Source organism: Theropithecus gelada, chromosome 3 (assembly GCF_003255815.1).
Source record: "Theropithecus gelada isolate Dixy chromosome 3, Tgel_1.0, whole genome shotgun sequence".
Lineage (NCBI taxonomy): Eukaryota > Metazoa > Chordata > Mammalia > Primates > Cercopithecidae > Theropithecus > Theropithecus gelada.
The window spans coordinates 163,747,405-163,763,390 of NC_037670.1; the positions used below are offsets into that span (position 1 = coordinate 163,747,405).

The window sequence follows — 15,986 nt, forward strand, 5'->3', positions numbered from 1 at the left end:
TAAAAGAATTATAGAATCATAGCTTTATAAATCAGTGGGAAAGTGGCTTATAAAGCGAACTATCAGGTGTGTTCACATTGCATCTTACTTTTTAAAATGGCACCAATGTATTGGCATTGCTATGTTTATATTTAGCATTCCTTATTTATAGCTCTAATAGCTTTAATTTTCTGAGCAGTTTATTACATGTTTATATCTGCTGTGCCTGGTTGAAGTATGGTGGAACCCATTAGTAATACGGTGTGGTGGTTATATGACTTGACGTTTCCTTTATAAACTAATTTTGAATTGTTTATGCACAATAACTATGGATTTATGTTGTACTCTAACAGGATTTCAGCCACCATTTGTGAATTTTGATTTAGGTTCATTATATCAGAATCTTGTGTTTTAAATTAAGAACATGGAAAACACTTCTTGTAATCTGCCCTTTAACAAAGAACATAGAGTTTTCAGTTTGTTGGGCAGTTAATAGGGTGAACCAGATCATTTTTATTGATTTAAAAAATTAATTTGATTAAACTTGGTATTTTATGAAGAGAATAAATTATTACAGCTTAGTACTTCATTTACACAGAAAAATGATTGTGAGGTATGAAATTTATCATGATGTTGGACTAAGATTAAAGAAGAATTTATTGCTATGAAGAACATGCATATGCATTATTACTATTCACGACAGCCTATATATCTGAACTAGGGTTTTCAATTTTGATCAGTTTAGAAAAGAAAAAGATCAGCTGGGCGCGGCGGCTCAAGTCTGTAATCCCAGCACTTTGGGAGGCCGAGACGGGCAGATCACGAGGTCAGGAGATGGAGACCATCCTGGCTAACACGATGAAACCCCGTTTCTACTAAAAAATACAAAAAAAACCCAAAAAAACCCAAAAAACTAGCCGGGCGAGGTGGCGGGCGCCTGTAGTCCCAGCTACTTGGGAGGCTGAGGCAGGAGAATGGCATAAACCCGAGAGGCGGAGCTGAGATCCAGCCACTGCACTCCAGCCTGGGCGACAGAGCGAGACTCCGTCTCAAAAAAAAAAAAAAGAAAAAAGAAAAGAAAAAGATCAGGCGCCACAGTGGATCAGATGTTCATGTACCACTGTCCTCATGAATACTGGAGTGCAATAAACCTATGAACAGGCAAGAACTTCCATGGCATTAAAGAAAATCTTTCCTAATGTGCTTCTATATGATATTAACATTTTTTTCTACACTGTATAACAAAATATTTTATATTAACTCTGTTGCGTCTGTTGCTTTTACTTTATCCTAAGCAGTAGGTAAGTATTGTGAAACTTGTATTTCAGATATGCACATATGTGTTATGTATATATGGGTGTACATTCTGGGTTACAGTGTAAAATTTCTTACTGTGGGTTGTGGATCAAAAAGTTGGAAAACTCAGTGGGTTAGAAGTTAGAAGATAATGTTGGACAAGTAACACACCTGTACTAGGATTTGGCCCACAGACCATCAGTTTGCAGTCTCTGAGCTAAACTGTGGAGGATATTGAATATGAGTATACATTCATAGAACTTAGTTTGTAGGTAAGTTGCAGCCAGAGCAGAGAATGATATAATAAAAACTCTTTTAGAGATATTAATATGACCCCGTCTCAAGACTGGCGGGGATAGAGACTGAAGGCAGGTCATTTAAGTATCACAAAGACAATCTAAAAATGAGACCCGAATTCGTAATCAGAAAAGGAGCAATGGGGAAGGAGATAACGGAGGTAAAACATGGTGCTGAGGAGAAAAGATAGGGTTTTAGAGTTGGGAGAGATCTTTGGAATCATAGATTTCATCACCATCTTCGTCCAAGTAGGGAAAGTAATAGGAGAGGAAAAAATAGTACCCTCTCAGAATTTGTCTATGACGTCACAGACTTAATAAAAGAGCTTTCAACAGTTAATCCAGTTAATGCAATTAACAGAAGGCTTGGATGTGAAGGGCGACCCCTCAAATTTACTTTTTATTCAATGGATTAAAATGGCCAGTAATTCTCATCCTTTCAGACCTGACTTCCAATTAATTAATTACAAGTGAGCCTATGGGGCGTGCCCAATCAATTCCTTCCCCAACCTGAAATGGGTCCTTTAGCATTCTTTTAAACAGTACGTTTCCTGAAATACCACCAAACCCTCTTAAGAAGTTTTCTGTGATTTCAACAGTTTAGGCCTTCTGAATGAGCCCAGAACTCTTCACCTGCTTGTTAATTTTCCAACTGCAAAGCGTTATTGAACATTTAATGACCCTGCCCCACGCAACGCCCACTGCGGCCGAGCGAGGGAAACCAGAGTAGGTCGAGGAAGGGGAGGCCTGCGCTTTCGGGAGGGAAGCCGCTGGCGCTAGTCGGGCTGAAGGTGGGCACTTCCTTTTTTCCCTCAATACTTAAGGCTACGGGGACACAGGCCTGGCAGGCACGACGGCCGGCGCGTCTGTCTACCTTTGCCCAGAGTCCACCTTGAATAATCAGCTAACAACCCCAGTTCCCTTGAACCCAGCGCGGGAGACCCGGCGCCATGGCTAGGTCGGTCTCAGGCACATCCCGATGCTCGCCCCGGGAAGCTACTGGAGCGCCTCTGGTTTCCGGGTACGAATAGGAAGCTGCTCGGGAAACCCCAGAACCCTCCCTTTGAGAAAGGGTGCAGACGGCGTCTCCGTTTCCACGGAAACAGGCCGAGCCATGTCGTCACTTCCGCCGACCTGTCTGGACGCCAGACTGTTGGGAGGAAAAGAGGAAAACTGAGCAACAGCCACGACAGTGGACGCGAGCGTCTCCTCTGTGCGCATGCGCCCGCTCAGCGGCCTGCTTCTATTTATGTGGGGGATCCAACATGGCGGCCGCGGCGACCCTGGCGATGGCGGTGAAGCCCATCAGAACGTAGTAGCGGGGAAGGGGACGCGGTCCGCACTCACCGTGGCGTCGGCGGAGACGGCTGAGGGTGGTGGAGGGAAGAAAAGCGACGGAGAGCAAGAGGAAGGGCGGGCAGGCACGCAGCGCGGCGTAGAAGCGAGCGCCGGCTCGAGCTAAAGCAGAGGGCCAGAACAGTGGGGATGGCGGAGCCGCGCAGAGTAGCGTTCATTAGCTTGTCACCGGTGCGGCGGCGCGAGGCCGAGTACCCGGGGCCCGAGCGCGAGCCCGAGTACCCCCGCGAACCCCCCCGGCTGGAGCCGCAGCCGTACCGCGAGCCGGCCCGGGCGGAGCCGCCGGCCCCGCGGGAGCCTGCCCCCCGCTCGGACGCGCAGCCCCCGCCGCGGGAGAAGCCGCTCCCCCAGCGCGAGGTCAGCCGCGCCGAGCCGCCCATGTCGCTGCAGCGCGAGCCCCCGCGGCCCGAGCCGCCGCCGCCGCTCCCGCAGCTGCCCTTGCAGCCGCCCCCGCCGCGGGAGTCGGCTTCCCGGGCTGAGCAGCCGCCGCGGCCGCCGAGGGAGACGGTGCGCCTGGAGCTGGTGCTCAAAGACCCCACCGACGAGAGCTGCGTGGAGTTCAGTTACCCGGAGCTGCTGCTGTGCGGAGAACAACGGGTACAGAAGATTCCTCCCTCCTGCCCCAGACCCCGAGAGCCTCAGGACCCGCCGTCTTCCCCAGCTGGTTTGCACCTTGGGACGCCCACCGAGCGCGTCCGGGTCGCCCCGAGGGTGGGGTGCGGGGGGCCGGGGCCGAGCGGGTGGACGGGGCGGTGAGCGCTGCTTCCTCCACTCCCTGGGGTGGCCGAGGCTCTCACCCGGCCGCACCGAATCCCCAAACCCCCGGCACTCGCTCCCAACGCCGCGCCGAGCCTGTTTTCTTGTGCACTTTTCGGAACCTCAGATTTTCCTTCTTTCCTTTCTGCACCCCACACAAAATCCTGGGGCCCTGCAGGCCGTGTGGCTGGGTTCTCCCTGTGGCGCTACAGCTGTCGTTCCAGTAGAAAGGAAGAGAAAACCTTGGGGGACACGCCCCCCAGTCTGAAGCAGAGAGATTGTGTAACCCCTCTCGTATCATCCTCATCCTCATCACTGTTTGTTTTGCTGGGCGCCGTGGCTGCTGAGGTGTGCTTGCGTGCCTGTGATATTTTTCTTAATCGAAGGGAATTTAAGAATAATTAAAGGTTTTCAGAGACTAAGGATCCCACTTTAGGAATGGAGAAGTGGGTTAGTTAATCTGGTTACTAATTTTTCTCTCGTGTTGGTATTGGAAAACCTTTTTAGCTTTCCTTTTTTGTGGAGTTTGTTCATATTGTAATTGAATGGGAAGGTGTCTCCTGTTTTATTTGACACCTACCCATCATATTATTTAAATGTATTATCATTAGTTTATAGAAGAACATTGTACTCGGCCTTTGTAATTTTCGGAGGATGATGAGAAAAATCTCAGCTTTGAATTTTTTAAAACAATTGAAAATATATAGGTATGCTTTTGATGTAAGAGGTGAACAATGGAGAAAGGATAGGGCTTATGTTGGTAATTGTAATTTTTATTGTTGTGGGTTGGTGGATCTTCAGAAGTAAGTTAGAAAAGGAAATGATAGATTAACAGTAAAGAAAGAGAACAGTTTTTCTCTGTTGCTTAGCAATTATGCCCGTTATTAGGCTTTGCTTTAGCTTGGGTCTAATGGACTCCAGAAGTCACTTGTTTTTTCATCTTCAACTACCTTTATGGTCAAAATGACTGACTGCTTAGTCACAAAGTATCATGTTGAACAGTTTCACTAGATTTTGTTTACTTTATGGCCAGCTAATGTTTTGATCATTATTTAGAAATGTTGTGTGGTCCAATCATTACAAAATGTTTTAAACCAAAATGAATTGCTTAAAGGTAGAGATCACTTTAGTCACTTCCACATAACATTTTGCTCTTTAGACTCACTTGAGTGCCCCCTCTTTATAAATGTGATGTCACTTTTTTCCCAAAAGAATATTAAAAATATTGGATTGGAGCATTTTCCAAACACTGTATTTGAGCTGCTAATCTAAGTTGGTTTGCAGTTTTTGTAATTTTCATAAATTGCAGGAGAGAAGCATTCTCTTTGTGTAAAAAATACATAGCAATAACTACCTTTACTGAGTTCTTACTGTGTGCTGGACACGGTTCTAAGCACTGCACGTGGTTTTTCTAGTAGTCCTACAGAACTCCATGAGGTAAAAACTATTATCCTCACTTTACAAACGTATGTAATTTTATTAATACTTCCTTCCATAGTGATATAATTTCTTAGTAAAACAAAATTTCTTAATATTAATTCATATAGTTTAGAGGATTCTGCCAAAATGACGTAAAATGTAAGTCACGGTAGAACTACAAAGACCTTTATTATGTCCCTATTTATGCTGTAATAGTCACACGATGGCAAATTAATAATAGATGTGTATCATTTAATTATAAAAAAGTTTGACACCCTAGCTTTGTTAACTTGGTAACACCAGAACTACTACTTTCGTGTAATGGGAGAAAGAGGAATAATTCCATTTAATTTTTCTGTTTACTTATTAACAATGTAGGTGTCTATTGGCCCAATTTTCTCGTTGTATATCAACCTTCTATCTTTTTTCATATACCTCTGAACAAAACAAAATCCATTGTATATGGATACATAAATCTTTGCAACAAAGATTTGCCACATTTTCCTGTGATTGCTGCCAGTGAATACCCTTATTATGCAAGAAAGCATAGAAAACATATGTTTAAGTAAAATTGTCATGGTTTCATGAAGGGAAATCCTAGAAGAGAGACCATCAGAAAGCAAAATGCGAACATTAGAATTCGTCTGGAAAGTTGGTGGTTCCCAAAATTAGAAGAATTAGAGGAGGAAGGACTACATTTTTGAAATAGCCATCTATCAGTAAATAAGATTTTAGTGCCAGATGCTGAAATTGGTAGATGTGGGGCTATTAAAAAAAAAACAAAACAAAAGGTGTATTACATATGGATACCATTCATATGGGTGCATTTAAATCAGTTCCCTTCGTAAATACTAAATGAACAGTAAAACCCTGATTTACTGAAACACAATCAGAAATTTTTCTGTCCTCTATTTTTAATGCGAAAAGCACAATTAAATAATTTGTGCTGGGAAAATACGAAAAACAAAACCACAGGTTAGCTAAACCTTTAACCTTGTTGTCTATATGCAGTACAGTGCTGTGATTGAGGTGGTTTAGGATGATGACCGGCATTGGAATCATCTCTATCCTGAATGATTAATTTGGTCACCATTTCTGGCTGAAGGGTAATAGTGCATTTTAGAAATAAATTTTGGCAATGATTGATATACAAAAAAAAGGTTTAACTCTTAGTAAACCAGAAAAATCAGTTAACCAGAACACCCATTTGTGAACATGCTTAATTGAACATTTACTGTAAAAAGAAAAATAAGTGTTTATAGTATGTTAATATAACTGTACTATTTGAGAATTCCATGGCATTTCATTGTTTGCATATTTTGGATAAAATTTGTGAAAGAATCTCCTGAAAGTGGTGTTGATGAGTTAAGATCAAAGGACAAAATTACTGCATCAGTTTTGCATGTGGGTAGTTGATAATTTTCAGATATTTTTTCACCTGAAAAAACCAAAAAAGCTTAGTCTTGATTGGGGAAGGGTGTTTATTCTTAACTGTAAAAGAAAAGTGAGTCCATTTTCTTAAATTTGTTTTTGTAGGCTGTCAAGAGAAAATAAGAGCTGTACTTTTGATACCTACATAAAGTACATAAAATATTTTAGAATGGCACATAAGGTGATTCTTATTAAAAATATAGATCCATAGGTTTATATTTATACATATAAAATGAGTCATACCACAGAGGAAGTATTTGGGCTTCACAGTGCATGAGGGAGCAGTTTGTAATAGACATGGCGATTGCTCACTGTCCTTAACCTGAGCCTCTAGTTAAGGTTATACCTGCTGGGCGTGGTGACTCACGCCTGTAATCCCAGCACTTTGGGAGGCTGAGGTGGGCGGATCATGAGGTCAGGAGATCGAGACCATCCTGGCTAACATGGTGAAACCCTGTCTCTACTGAAAATACAAAAAATTAGCCAGGCAAGTTGGCGGGCGCTTGTAGTCCCAGCTACTCTGGAGACTGAGGCAGGAGAATGGCGTGAACCCAGGAGGCAGAGCTTGCAGTGAGCCAAGATCGCACCACTGCTCTCCAGCCTGGGCAACAGAGCAAGACTCTGTCTCAAGAACAAACAAAAAAGGCTATACCCTGGACATGCCTAGGATTCCTTATTATTCTCACTAGTTGATTCCTTTTTGGATCATGTTTATGTTTTTCATTGGTAAAATTTTTTTTGAGGGGTGACGAAGTCTCTCTCTGTCTCCACCAGGCTGGAGTGCGGTGGTGCGATCTCAGGATCTCAGCTCACTGCATCCTCCACCTCCCGGGTTCCAGCAATTCTCTTGTCTCAGCCTCCCGAGTAGCTGGGACTACAGGCAGGTGCCACCACACCCGGCTAGTTTTTGTGTTTTTAGTAGAGACAGGGTTTCACCATGTTGGCCAGGCTGGTCTTGAACTCCTGACCTCCCAAAGTGCTGGGATTACAGGTGTGAGCCACTGCTCCCGGCCTTTCATTGGTAACTTCTATTGGGGTGAAGTATTCTATAAATTTATTACTTATTACAATGATTTTAAAAATTAATTCTAAAGTTAACTCCTTTAAAGAAGTATCCCTTTATTCTAATGTCCCAAGTGTGATGAATTGTCTCGTATTCATTCTGTCCACATTTTTCTATCATGTTTTTTAGACCGATCACTTATCAACTTTTATATCCAGGATGAAGTATCTCAGTTTCTAAGAGTGCAAATCTTCCTTCCTTCTGCATTTTTTCTTGCCCTTCAGAGTCCGTTGAATCTGTGTCAGTATTTCAGTTGTAGTATACCTTAATTTTTAATTACCTCAGTCAGTTGTCTGAAATTGGATAAAAGTAGTATTTTTATCCTTGTTTTGGTTTTTTTGTGCATTGAAAACCATATATATGTTTGTATACTAAAGTAGAAGACTTAAGGATGTGATGGCTATTTTTGTTTGTTTTGTTAAATAGATGGTTAATGTGGGCTTCTAGCTCTGTGTTTGTGTGTTTTAAACCATGTATTATAATAAACTTTCACTCTCCCCTACTAGAAGAAAGGCATGGTAATGTAACCTTTTTGCAGCTATTTCTCTTTTCTAGCTTTGTTTAAAAGTAGTGTGTATTCCCTGAATGGATATCCATTGACAGGATATTGGTGATATAATGGTTGTTGATACTGGACCTCAACAGAAAACCTTAGCTGCTATACACACTCAGTGTTAACTCACAGGCAGATGATTAAGTGTTGATTTTAATTAATAATCTAGAGCTCCTTTTAGAAGCATTTCCTGATCAAAGCAGTTAATCTTTGCTAGTGAAGATATCACTCTAGAGTCATAAGTGAGATTTTCATGTTTAGCTAGTGTTCCTGGGGATTTTTTTTCCTTGTTATTTTGGATAAGGTGACCATATGATCATTTTGCAGGTGAAGACAATTTGGATTGTTGAGTTCTTACTCATCAAAACACTATGAAGTGTATATGAGTCCATTACAACTGTAAATATTTTTTACTATGAACCAACTTTTTTTAGTTTTAATACTTCTGACTTACTTGTTAGTATTAGGAAAAGTCTCTTATTGATTAAATTTAAAATATAGTTTCTGAATAATATAATTGTATAACATATGTTATATATTCTCACTAGTTTATTTCCTTTCGGATCACATTTATTGAAATAGAATTGAAGTGTTTGTTATATAATGATAAATAAATAAACAATAATACTATTTGTAATACTAATGGATACTTCTGTTTCTTTTCCCATTCACCTTGAATCAGAAGAAGCTCATTCACACAGAAGACCCATTTAATGATGAACATCAGGAGAGGCAAGAGGTGGAAATGTTGGCTAAGAAATTTGAAATGAAATATGTGAGTATAATAAACTGATCACTTTTTTTAGTCCTATTGACCTGTTTCCTTTCTGTGACTGGTCGGGAGGGCCTATAAATATTCATTGCCTGCCTTACCTTGTTCTCACAAATTGAAACCAAGTGAATGGTTAGATAGTCAAATAAAGATTCCAATAGGCTTGTGATAAAGTAGTCATCATTCATTTTTATGTTTATTTATTTATTTTGGAAACAGGGTCTTGCTCTGGCACCCAGGCTGGAGTGCAGTGGTGCAGTGTTGGCTCACTGCAACCTCTGCCTTCCAGGTTCAAGCGATTCTCATGCCTTGGCCTCCCAAGTAGCTGTGACTACAGGGGCAACACCACACCCAGCTAATTTTTTGTATTTTTGGTAGAGATGGGATTTCACCATGTTGGCCAGGCTGGTCGTGAACTCCTGACCTCAAGTGATCCATCCTGCCAAGTAGCCATCATTTATTATAGTCTTTCTAGAGTCCAGGCAGTTTGCTTTTCATATATTATCTCCAATCTTTGTAACAAAACCACAAGCTAAGTAATATTGACCATATTTTACAGATGAGGAAACTGAGGCTCTGAGTTCAAGATTAAGTAACTGATATAAGGTCACACAGTGGCAAGAGTAAGCTACAGGTCCAGGTCTGTGTAGCTCTAACTCTATTCGCTTTCTGCCACCATCGAGAATGCTATTTTAATTCCCTTGATATAGTAGTACTCAAACCTTTCTGCCTCTTAAGAGTTTGACAGTGAATATGTGTACTTCTAAGCCTGTAGCATCAGACTCAGAACCAGCATGATACCTCTTTGAAAGTGTCCGGTTTATGCTAAATATTCATGTACATTTTATATTCAGTGCCACAATATATTGGTGTTTGTTTGAATACAAAAATAATATTTAATTACCTGATTAACTTGCTTAACATTTTTCTCAAATTTTCTAGTATTACTGACTTTGTAGAAAGCCCCACTCCTCACCCCACATTTACACTATGGCTTTAAGTACTCTTGGCACTTTGCTAAAACATAACCCAGTTGAGAAGCAACACTTTACCCCTCTGATTCCTCTGTGAGCATTGAAAATTATCCCACGAGAGGAAGGATATCAGCTCACACTGGCCTAGTCATTCATACTACCCTCAAGATACCACTGGGATCTTGACCCAATCATGCTGGCTCCTTGTAATTAAGAAACCATTTAAGGGTAGAAGAAATAGATGAGAATAGATTGGAATTGAAATCAAGTCCTAGGCCATACTTTGCCATCTTCTAATTGTGTCCTTTTGGTGAGGTTTTTAGCTCTGGGCTACAGTTTTTTTTTTCTCTCTCTCTCTTTTTTTTTTTTTAAGACAGAGTCTCTGTCACCCAGGCTGGAGTGCAGTGGTGTGAGCTTACTGTAACCTCCACCTCCCGGGTTCAAGCAATTCTCCTGCCTCAGCCACCTGAGTAGCTGGGATTACAGGCATGCACCACCATGCCTGGCTAATTTTTGTATTTTTAGTAAAGATGGTTTCACCATGTTGGCCAGGCTGATCTCGAATTCCTGACCTCAAATGATCTGTCCGCCTTGGCCTCCCAAAGAGCTGGGATTACAGGTGTGAGCCACTGGGCCTGGCCAAGGACACAGTTTTCTTACCTATAAATTGAGAGGTTCAGGTGTTTCAGAGACCCTCTGGTTCTCTATTCTGTGACTATATAATAACAAATTTAAGGATGGACTGATGGGTATTTAAATAGAAGGAATAGCAAAAGTTGTTACACTAATTTGTGGTATTTAATTACAATGTAATACTTTGAGACTATATTGTATCATGATCTATAAATTGTAAAATCCTATAGAATATATAAATCCTAAAATCCTAGCATATATAAATCCTAAAATACTGTGTTTTTTATACAAGTTATACATTGGTTACACTTAATGTTTTAACCAACTAGTACACTTATGTGGCTGAAAATTCAAAAATTAAAAATCTTCCTTTTATTGTATTGCCCACCCATTGAATCCCACTTCCTAGGCAAGTAACATTCCTGTGGTACTAGAGATATATCTCTGTACATATACATCTATTCCTTTCCCACCCCCTTTTGATACATATTATAGAATACTGTACACACTTAAGCTCTTTGCTTTTTATTTACTGCATCTTAGTATGTTTGGGTGGGAGGTCATATCAGGACAAAGTGCTTTCTCTCCATTGCCGTTTCACTGCATGGAACTCTCACACTGTAACCAGTCCCCAAATGATTTAGGTTGTTTTCAAAACTTTGCCCTTATTAATAGTGCTGCAGTAAATTAGTCTGTAAAATGGCATTTTACACAATTTCAAATTTATCTCTAGGACAGATTCCTAGAAGTAGACGATTCAGGTTGGAGGATTTATGCATTTATAATTTTAGTATATATTGCTAAATGTATATGTATATTATATATAATATATATATTTAAAATAAATATATATTTAAAATATATATTATACATATATATATTTAGTATATATTACTAAATCACCAGTTCTACTCCCTCCAGCACTATATCAGAGTGTGTCTCTTTTTTGGGTTTTTTTTTTTTTTTTTTTTTTTGAGACAGAGTTTCACTCTTGTTGGCCAGGCTGGAGTACAGTGGCACAGTATTGGCTCACTGCAACCTCCACCTCCAAGGTTCAAGCGGTTCTCCTGCCTCAGCCTCCCAAGTAGCTGGGATTACAGGCACGCACCACCACGCCCAGTTAATTTTTTGTATTTAGTAGAGACAGGGTTTCACCATGTTGGTCAGGCTGGTCTCAAACTCCTCACCTTAGGTGATCCACCACCTTGTCCACCCAAAGTGTTGGGATTACAGTTGTGAGCCACTGCACCCAGCCTAGAGTGTCTGTTTTGCCGTGGGTTACAAAATCAAGGATTAGAATTGCCCTTTGCAAATGGAAAAATTCCTCTTTATAATCCTATAAGTAAAGTGATTCAGTGTATGATGCACTGCCTTAAAGTTAGCATTAAGTCTTCTTAGTTAACCCTAGGATAGTATCTGGCATAGAAAGACCAACATTCGCCGGGCGCGGTGGCTCAAGCCTGTAATCCCAGCACTTTGGGAGGCCGAGACGGGCGGATCACGAGTTCAGGAGATCGAGACCATCCTGGCTAACACGGTGAAACCCCGTCTCTACTTTAAAAATACAAAAAACTAGCCGGGCGAGGTGGCGGGCGCCTGTAGTCTCAGCTACTCGGGAGGCTGAGGCAGGAGAATGGCGTGAACCCGGGAGGCGGAGCTTGCAGTGAGCTGAGATCCGGCCACTGCACTCCAGCCCGGGCGACAGAGCGAGACTCCGCCTCAAAAAAAAAAAAAAAAAAAGAAAGACCAACATTCTGAAGAAGTTACTTGATGCGTGAAACTGAGTTTCAGTTGACTTAGATATATTCAAGCCTTGTTATTTTATTTACAGTGATAAAATATTACTCTTGTTATAATCTAAATTAATGGGCTGTATTTCTTCTCTGGATTTTTATTTTGGTGACTTACTTTCTTATTTCCATTCTAATTAGAGATTTTGTGTACATTAAGCAAAAAGCATGCCCAAGTGTTATATCTATGAGTATTAAGAGAGTGTGTGTGTGTGTGTGTGTGTGTGTGTGTGTGTGTGTATTTATTTATTTGTTTGGTAGAGACAAGGTCTTGTTGTGTTGCCTAGGCTGGTATTAAACTCCTGAGCTCAAGCGATCCACCTGCCTCAGCCTCCCAAAGTGCTGGGTTTGCAGGTGTGAGCCACTGTACCCAGCCTAAATATATATAAATATATATATATATGGTAATTATTTGGAACCTTTTAAGAAAATCATCAGGCCAAAAGTGACCTGAGAGAAGATAGAGTGTCCTGCTAGGTGCTATAGGCCTAGAACTCTAGGCTATCACAAAATCTCTCTTCAACTACAATAATCTTGATTGGTGTTTGGGGCAGGTGTTGCAGCAGTTGAAAATCAGTGATATCAGAAATTATAGGGAGTATAGGCCAGGCGGGGTGGCTCACGCCTGTAATCCCAGCACTTTGGAAGGCGAGGCGGGCGGATCACCTGAGGTCAGGAGTTCGAGACCAGCCTGACCAACATGGAGAAACGCTGTCTCTACTGAAAATACAAAATTAGCCAGGCGTGGTGGCACATGCCTGTAATCCCAGCTACTTGGGAGGCTGAGGCAGGAGAATTGCTTGAACCCGGGAGGCGGAGGTTGTGGTGAGCTGAGATCACGCCACTGCACTCCAGCCTGGGCAAGGAGAGCGAAACTCCGTCTCAAAAAAAAAAAAAAAAGATTATAGGGAGTATAAAATTGTAAAAAGAGCACCCTGCATTGAATTTATGGGGTTCCCCCCTCCATTGTGTCCTATTTTTATGGCCATGTTCTGTTTCCTGTTATGTTGTTCTTATGTTCAGGTAATGTGACAGTTCATATTCAGCATCAATTACTAAATGGTTTTTTGGGAAAAGATCAATATGACTGTTAAGTACTTAGTTTTACCTAGATTATACTAAATTGGTTGTTGTATGTAAATCTTTTTAAATAGCTAAGTCCAAGTTTTGACATTTCTACAACTGTGTAGGCTCCAGATTCGTCTTGATGGTTAGAAAGGAGGCAGGATACAGGTAAAAGAGGCTCCCATACCTCTCTTTATTCCCAGTTAAGGCTCCAGAATGTTTAGGCGAAACATCTTGGTTTTCAATTCAGTTTTTAGATGGTCTCTAGGTAATATATACCTTTTATGAGGCCACTTGTACTCTCTACTCTATACTCTGGAGTAAGATGCTTCGATTTGATGGGTATAGACTTGTTCTCTTGGCCTTCTAGGACATAGGATAACCTATAATTGTTGAAAGATTTCTCTTAGTGATTTTTTTCTCACCCCATTACCCCAGCCATTCTGAAAGATCATGCTGTCTTAGAATTGGATATAAATTCAGTAATCTAAATGAAAGCACCTAGCACAATACCTTGTGCCTAGCAGGGGCTCAGTTAAGACTATTTGAGTCTGAATGACTCTGAATAGGAAGGCATATATTCTGCCAGACATTTATTAATATTCATGAAATCACATTATAACTTTAAAATCTGCTTACTGTGCTATATAGACATTGAATACCATCTTTCACGCTTAGTTCTATGTGGTTTTGGACTCTCAGAGCCCTAGTAGTTTCATATTTGTTTTAAAAGGAAGGGTAAGGGTAGATTTGATAATAGAAAAGTTATTCTGAGCAGTCTTATAAAGGAAACAGTTGACCAAAGGGAATAACACTGTTTTTACTCAAAGACAAATTATTCTTCTAAATACTCTTGATTTTCTTGAGACCCTGTCTCTAATAAGAATAAGAATAATAAAATCGGCCAGGTGAAGTAGCCCATGCCTGTAATCCCAGCACTTTGAGAGGCCGAGGTGGGCAGATCACCTGAGGTCAGGAGTGCAGCCAGCCAGGCCAACATGGTGAAACCTTTCCATCTCTACTAAAAATACAAAAATTAGCCGGGCATGGTGGTGGGCACCAATAATTCCAGACATTCAGGAGACTGAGGCAGGAGAATCCCTTGAACCCAGGAGGCAGAGGTTGCAGTGAGCCGAGATCGCGCCATTGTACTCCAGCCTGGGTGACAAGAGCGAGACTCCATCTCCCAACAAAAAAAACAAAAAACAAAAACAAACAAAAAAGAAATATATATATTTAAATGAAAAGTCTTGATTTGCTTTTGTATGAGTTGTAAAAGTGATTTTTTCCAGATAATGTTTTAAAGAATGGCAGTATCTTGGAATAACTAATTTCTGATGAGTAACTTCTTCACAGTAAATACTACTTGGCTGAGTGGAAAGAAATATAATTTTATCTTAAAATAATTATGGATTAAACTGTCTTCAAATGTCAAACTGATACCAAGTAGTTGTTTTGAAAGCATTTGTGTACTGTTTCTGGGAGTTGTAAGAAGTCAATTACTCATATTATTGGTTGATCATCCATACTTGCTGAGGGGTTAGAGCTTCCTTGGGAACTTCATAGGCTAGTTTTCCTGTTTGTTTTGGCCTTATGTTAGGTCTGGTCCCTAAGGATCACCTCAATATAGAGCTTTGGGAAAACTTGTTGACACCACCACAAAGTAAATCCTACTTGCAAAACACAAATACCAGTGGATTTAGGGTTTCGTAGACCAATAATAGTATGATATTACATGTACAATAAAGACATAAAATAATGTTTTAAAGCAAACTGGGGTAGGGGAGAGAGCCTTAAATAAAGGTCAAGGAGGAATTCCTAGCTCAAATAATAGTTTCTTTATTGAAGTTACCAATTCTAATCACTTGCTGTGACATGCCCTTTTAATTCCTTGGCCTCTTTGAATTGAATAAATTCTCTTCAGCCTTCTTTAATCCCTTAGGAACAATTGAGAATCCACAGTTTTAGGATATTTAGGAGGAAGGACTGGTATCCATATGTGGTGATTATAGAAATTGTGTATAGTATTTTTGTGCTGTGTAGTCAGCTCTTGGCTATATTTCCACTGCCTTGAAACTCAGCTCCTTTCTATTGGTAGGTTGAAGAAATGGGCATAGATGTAAAGAGATAAGGTTGTGGCAGGGCTGGGACAAATAGGGAGTCTTGTGTCAACAGGATGTTTTCTTCTCACTTGTAGGACTGGAGTGTTTTTTAGCAATCAGGGTCATTCTTGCTCTGTCTACTAGAGGTGATCAATGAATGTTGGTTTTTAGTTTGGTTTACTATTAGCTGGAGGCAATTCGGGGTCAGGGGGTCCAGTACTAAGAACATCTTGTTTGTTTGTTTTCCAGTTTAGTGTTACGGTGTAATGAGGCTGCATTGGCCTAAAACACCGATTGTCAGGTTAAGCAAGTACTAATGACTCACTGAGGAATATTCTTCTGAGTCACAGCGGGCTAGTGCCTAGAAGAGTAGATAAGAAGGAGGTTCTTCACTTTAGGTGTAGCAAAATTCAAGGGTTTTTTGTTGTTGTTGTTGTTTGGAAAATAAGTTTTGATTTTTAAAGATCTACTTAATTTATAAACTATGTAATATCAACTGCA

The 15,986-nt window shown here is 40.8% G+C and overlaps 1 protein-coding gene across 1 annotated transcript in view; it reads left to right on the forward strand.

The window, feature by feature from the left end:
* Positions 1-2,854: 2,854 nt before the first annotated feature.
* Positions 2,855-15,986, forward strand: part of UBN2 (ubinuclein 2) — a 71,622-nt gene continuing 58,490 nt past the window's right edge. Inside the window, exons 1-2 of the mRNA XM_025380791.1 lie at positions 2,855-3,524; positions 8,832-8,924. Of these exons, the coding sequence (XP_025236576.1) occupies positions 3,057-3,524; positions 8,832-8,924 (561 nt within the window). The 5' untranslated portion in view covers positions 2,855-3,056. The remainder of the gene's footprint in view (positions 3,525-8,831; positions 8,925-15,986) is intronic.